The 6557-nt window shown below is 43.1% G+C and overlaps 1 protein-coding gene across 1 annotated transcript in view; it reads right to left on the reverse strand.

Moving 5' to 3' along the window:
* Positions 1–6269, reverse strand: part of LOC106566288 (alpha-1,3-mannosyl-glycoprotein 4-beta-N-acetylglucosaminyltransferase C) — a 39411-nt gene extending 33142 nt beyond the window's left edge. Inside the window, exons 1-2 of the mRNA XM_045692820.1 lie at positions 5953–6269; positions 93–197 (exon numbers count right to left, since the gene is read on the reverse strand). Of these exons, the coding sequence (XP_045548776.1) occupies positions 93–197; positions 5953–5958 (111 nt within the window). The 5' untranslated portion in view covers positions 5959–6269. The remainder of the gene's footprint in view (positions 1–92; positions 198–5952) is intronic.
* Positions 6270–6557: the final 288 nt, after the last annotated feature.

Genomic DNA, 6557 nt, shown 5'->3' on the forward strand with positions numbered 1-6557 from the left:
TGCGTGCGTGCGTGCGTGCGTGCGTGCGTGCGTGCGTGCGTGCGTGTGTGTGTGTGTGTACCCACGGTGTGTGTGTGTGTGTGTGTGTGTACCCACGGTGCTCCTGAGGTCCAGAGGGAGACTGAAGTAAATGATGGCGAGGAGGAAGAACACTGCTCCCATGGTAACGCTCTTCTTATAGGTCCACCGCATCGCCCCTAACACACAGACAGCACATCAGTCAATTATTCAGTAGGCGTTTACAGACAGGTAGTAGAGACACAGGAGACAGGTAGGAAAAAGACAGGAAGTAGAGAGAAAGGCAGTAGAGAAACAGACAGGCAGTAAAGACAGGCAGGCGAGACAAGGAGAGAGACGGACAGGCAGTGAGAGAGACGGACAGGCAGTAGAGAGACGGACAGGCAGTAGAGAGACGGACAGGCAGGAGAGAGACGGACAGGCAGTAGAGAGACGGACAGGCAGTAGAGAGACAGGCAGTAGAGAGATGGACAGGCAGGAGAGAGACGGACAGGCAGTAGAGAGAGACAGGCAGTAGAGAGAGAGACAGGCAGTAGAGAGATACAGGCAGTAGAGAGACAGACAGGCAGTAGAGAGACAGGCAGTAGAGAGAGAGACAGGCAGTAGAGAGAGACAGGCAGTAGAGAGAGACAGGCAGTAGATAGACAGGCAGTAGAGAGATGGACAGGCAGTAGAGAGACGGTAAGGCAGTAGAGAGACAGACAGGCAGTAGAGAGAGAGACAGGCAGTAGAGAGAGAGACAGGCAGTAGAGAGACAGACAATCGGGAGAGAGACAGACAGGCAGTTCCCTACCTCCTCCCACTGCCACCTGCCTCCTCCATTTTTGGGGTAATGCTGTAATAAATTGGTTGTACTCTTGGATTGAGCAGACCTTCCCGTACAATTCTTATGACTCCATGAAGGACATAACTCTACCATTACAATTTACAATATAATTTAAAAAACCAAATACCCTTTTCAAACACCTTTCCATAAATACAGGTATTTTATCAACCAGCACATTTGAGTTCAGCCATAATATTTGTTCTTTCTTTTCAAGGGGATGAAATTAAAATTGTAGCCAGCTCTACAATGCTCATTTGAAAAACAGAGATACTTTGAAAATGAGACATAGCAATCTGCACAAAGGCAAAAATGCCATTTTTAAACAATGGATGAGCTTTTCTTAGTAATCTACTGGAGAACCATTTAGGGTTCAAGTAAAACTGTTGAATGAGTGAAGCTTTTAGAGAGAGGGTTTAGTGCTTTTATATTTAACAATCTCATCCCACCCAGTTCATATTCATTATATAGATAGGCTCGTTTTATTTTGTCTGGTTTAGCGTCCCAGATAAAGTGAAATATTTTTTGCTCGTATGATTTGAAAAATGCAAATCAATTTATAACATTTTTGACATGCGTTTTTTCTGGATTTTTTTGTTGTTATTCTGTCTCTCACTGTTCAAATAAACCTACCATTAAAATTATAGACTGATAATTTCTTTGTCAGTGGGCAAACGTACAAAATCAGCAGGGGATCAAATACTTTTCTCCCTCACTGTACCTACAGTGCCTTCAGAAAGTATTCACACCTCACCCCTTGAACATTTTGTTGTTACAAAGTGGGATTAAAATTGATTTAATTTTCTTCTTTTTTTGTCAACGATCTACACAAAATACTCTAAGAATATTTTTTATAAAGTGTCAGAATTTATGAAAAATTAAACACAAAATATCTTGATTAGATAAGTATTCAGTTCCCTTGTTAGAATCAACACCTGGATTGGACAATATTTTCCCCTTATTCTCGTAAAAATGATTCAAGCTCTGTCAAGTTGGTTGTTGATCATTGCTAGACAGCCATTTTCAAGTCTTGCCATAGATTTTCAAGCCAATTTCAGTCAAAACTGCAACTAGGCCACCCAGGAACATTTAATGGAGTCTTGGTAAGCAACTCTAATGTATATTTGACATTGTGTTTTGGGTTATTGTCGGCAGGTAGCCTAGTGGTTAGAGCGTTGGGACAGTAACCAAGGCAGCAGCTACTCTTCCTGGGGTTTATTATGGATCCCCATTAGTTCCTGCCAAGGCAGCAGCTACTCTTCCTGGGGTTTATTATGGATCCCCATTAGTTCCTGCCAAGGCAGCGGCTACTCTTCCTGGGGTTTATTATGGATCCCCATTAGTTCCTGCCAAGGCAGCTGCTACTCTTCCTGGGGTTTATTATGGATCCCCATTAGTTCCTGCCAAGGCAGCGGCTACTCTTCCTGGGGTTTATTATGGATTCCCATTAGTTCCTGCCAAGGCAGCGGCTACTCTTCCTGGGGTTTATTATGGATCCCCATTAGTTCCTGCCAAGGCAGCGGCTACTCTTCCTGGGGGTTTATTATGGATCCCCATTAGTTCCTGCCAAGGCAGCGGCTACTCTTCCTGGGGTTTATTACGGATCCCCATTAGTTCCTGCCAAGGCAGCGGCTACTCTTTCTGGGGTTTATTACGGATCCCCATTAGTTCCTGCCAAGGCAGCGGCTACTCTTCCTGGGGTTTATTACGGATCCCCATTAGTTCCTGCCAAGGCAGCGGCTACTCTTCCTGGGGTTTATTACGGATCCCCATTAGTTCCTGCCAAGGCAGCGGCTACTCTTCCTGGGGTTTATTACGTATCCCCATTAGTTCCTGCCAAGGCAGCGGCTACTCTTCCTGGGGTTTATTACGGATCCCCATTAGTTCCTGCCAAGGCAGCGGCTACTCTTCCTGGTGTTTATTACGGATCCCCATTAGTTCCTGCCAAGGCAGCGGCTACTCTTCCTGGGGTTTATTACGGATCCCCATTAGTTCCTGCCAAGGCAGCGGCTACTCTTCCTGGGGTTTATTACGGATCCCCATTAGTTCCTGCCAAGGCAGCGGCTACTCTTCCTGGGGTTTATTACGGGTCCCCATTAGTTCCTGCCAAGGCAGCGGCTACTCTTCCTGGGGTTTATTACGGATCCCCATTAGTTCCTGCCAAGGCAGCGGCTACTCTTCCTGGGGTTTATTACGGATCCCCATTAGTTCCTGCCAAGGCAGCGGCTACTCTTCCTGGGGTTTATTATGGATCCCCATTAGTTCCTGGGGTTTATTATGGATCCCCATTAGTTCCTGCCAAGGCAGCAGCTACTCTTCCTGGGGTTTATTATGGATCCCCATTAGTTCCTGTCAAGGCAGCAGCTACTCTTCCTGGGGTTTATTATGGATCCCCATTAGTTCCTGCCAAGGCAGCAGCTACTCTTCCTGGGGTTTATTATGGATCCCCATTAGTTCCTGCCAAGGCAGCAGCTACTCTTCCTGGGGTCCAGCAAAATTAAGGCAGTTATACAATTTTAAAACCATTACAATACATTTATTACAGAATTTACAACACATTAAGTGTGTTCCCTCAGGCCCATACTCCACTACCACATATCTACAACACAAAATCCATGTGTACGTGTGTGTATAGTGCGTATGTTTTCATGTGTGTGTATGCGTGTGTCTCTGCCTATGTTTGTGTTGCTTCACAGTCCTCGCTGTTCCATAAGGTGTATTTTTACATGATTTTTAAATCTGATTCTACTGCTTGCATCAGTTACCTGATGTGGAATTGATTTCCATGTAGTCATGGCTCTATGTAGTACTGTGCGCCTCCCATAGTCTGTTCTGGACTTGGGGACTGTGAAGAGACCTCTGGTGGCATGTCTGGTAGGGTATGCATGGGTGTCTGAGAATTTTACACAGACAGCTCGGTACATTCAGCTTGTCAACACCTCTTACAAAAACAAGTAATGAGGAAGTCAACCTCTCTTCCACTTTCAGCCAGGAGAGATTGACATGTATGTCATTAATGTTAGCTCTCTGTGTACTTTTAAGGGCCAGCTGTACTGCCCAGTTCTGAGAAAACTGCAATTTATTTTGCAGTACTACTTTAGTTTGCATGTATTGGAATATTTTTATTCTGTTCACTCTGTCATTTAGGTTAGTACTGTGGAGTAACTACAATTGTCAAAGCACAGCGTGGGTATCGTTCCACATATTTTATTTTAATGTGAAACTATGCAAAACATACAATAAACCCTAAACAAAACAACAAACCGTGACGAAGAGGTGCTACATACACTAACTCAAAATAATCTCCCACAAACACTAGTGGGAAAAACAACAACTTAAATATGATCCCCAATTAGAGACAACGATGACCGGCTGCCTCTAATTGGGAATCATACAAACAAACAAAAAAACCTAGAAAAAAGAACCTAGAACACAACATAGAAATAAATAAACTAGACAAAACCCCCAACATAGAAAAAAAGAAACTAGAACCAAACATTGAAATAAATAAACTAGACAAAACCCCCCCAGTCACACCCTGACCTACTCTACCATAGAAAAATACAAGCTCTCTATGGTCAGGAAGTGACATCAATGTTGTTGATCCATACTCAGTTTTCTCCTATCACAGCCATTCAACTCTGGAACTGTTTCAAAGTCACCATTGTTCTCATGGTGAAAATCCCTGAGCGATTTTCCTTCCTCTCTGGAAACGGAGGGCGCCTGTATATTTATAGTGACTGGGTGTATTGATTCACCATCCAAACTGTAATTATTAACTGAACTATGCTCAAATGGATTTGACAGACAGCTCGGTACCTTCAGCTTGTCAACACATCTTACAAAAAACAAGTAATGATGAAGTCAATCTCTCCTCCACTTTCAGCCAGGAGAGATTGACATGCATATTATTAATATTAGCTCTCTGTGTACATCCAAGGGCCAGCCGTGCTGCCCTGTTCTGAGACAACTGCAATTTTCCTAAGTCCTTTTTTGTGGCACCTGACCATACGACTGAATAGTAGACCAGGTGCGACAAAACTAGAGCCTGTAGGACTTGCCTTGTTGATAGTGTTGTTAAGAAGGTAGAAACTAGGGCCTGTAGGACCTGCCTTGTTGATAGTGTTGTTAAGAAGGTAGAAACTAGGGCCTGTAGGACCTGCCTTGTTGATAGTGTTGTTAAGAAGGTAGAAACTAGGGCCTGTAGGACCTGCCTTGTTGATTGTGTTGTTAAGAAGGTAGAAACTAGGGCCTGTAGGACCTGCCTTGTTGATAGTGTTGTTAAGAAGGTAGAAACTAGGGCCTGTAGGACCTGCCTTGTTGATAGTGTTGTTAAGAAGGTAGAAACTAGGGCCTGTAGGACCTGTCTTGTTGATAGTGTTGTTAAGAAGGCAGAGCAGTGCTTTATTATAGACAAACTTCTCCCCATTTTAGCTACTGTTGAATCAACATGTTTTGACCATGACAGTTTACAATCCAGGGTTATTCCAAGCAGTTTAGTCACCTCAACTTGCTCAATTTCCACATTATTCATTACGAGATGAATACTTATTGACTCAAGACATTTCAGTTTTTCATTTTGAATTAATGTGTAAACATTTCTAAAAACACAATTCCACTTTTGACATTATAGGGTGTGTAAATCAGTGACACACAATCACAAAAGCCCCATATCTGAGCTTTTATTAATGTGTATCTGGGACACACGTGTAAAACATCCACCGTTCAGAACTAGACTGTATTGGCTCAGCCTTTACTGCGTTCAGATCTGTGATGAACAGTAGGCCTATAAAGTAGTAGTGTTGCAATAATGTCCCCCAGCTTGGCCCTTCTGGTGTTTTAATGGTCTAGTTAACCTACACATCAACTGTAGCCTAGACTCGTTTTTTTAATGTAAGTATTATGGGTAAACTAAGCATGAGACAGAACGTTATTGATCGGTTTAAAACCCACCTGTCGCCGGTGTGAAGTCTTTAAATTACTGAACGGAGCTCCGCTGTCACATCAGGCCAAGACACCGAAACGCACGTGTTTTATACACACGGTTGTGAAGAAAAATATATATACTTTCTTTTTAAACTTTCGGTTCCTTTTTTTGTTGTTGCGCTCACCTGCATCAATCTACTCTCTCCTCGGACGGCGGTATGAGTGCTGCTGTTAGTCAGTCGGTCCCTTCGCAATGTAAATGGTACTGTAGCGGTTCATATCTCCCGGTACTTCCTGGTGTTTGTGAGTGGGTGGTTAGTACTATCGAGGATCCCTGGGACGCCCAAAAACCTACCTTTACTTTTAACCGTTTGAAATATGTCACTCTTTTTTGGGCCACTCGACCAAATTCACATAGAAATGTGAGTTATAGATCTATCATTCTCGTTGAACGCAAGTCTAAGAAGCCGAAGCTGTAGATCTGTTATATGTGCGTTTTTCCTCCGTCTTTTACTTTCGGTTTTGTACACCAGCTTCAAAGAGCTGAAAATACTATATTTTTTGGTTATGGAAAAATATATTTCACAGCGGTTTAGATGGTACAATGATTTTCTACACTGTAATTGCTTGTTTTGACACTTGAAATTAGGAGGACTATTCACATTTTAGACCGGCATTAGTGGAATGGTATCAAATAAATGAAACACGTAGTTTCAAGGTGTTTGGTGCAATTACATTTGCTACATTATTATGAGCCATTCTCCCCTCAGCAGCCTCCAAATTCATACAT

The sequence above is a fragment of the Salmo salar genome, chromosome ssa13 (assembly GCF_905237065.1).
Source record: "Salmo salar chromosome ssa13, Ssal_v3.1, whole genome shotgun sequence".
Taxonomy (NCBI): Eukaryota; Metazoa; Chordata; class Actinopteri; order Salmoniformes; family Salmonidae; genus Salmo; species Salmo salar.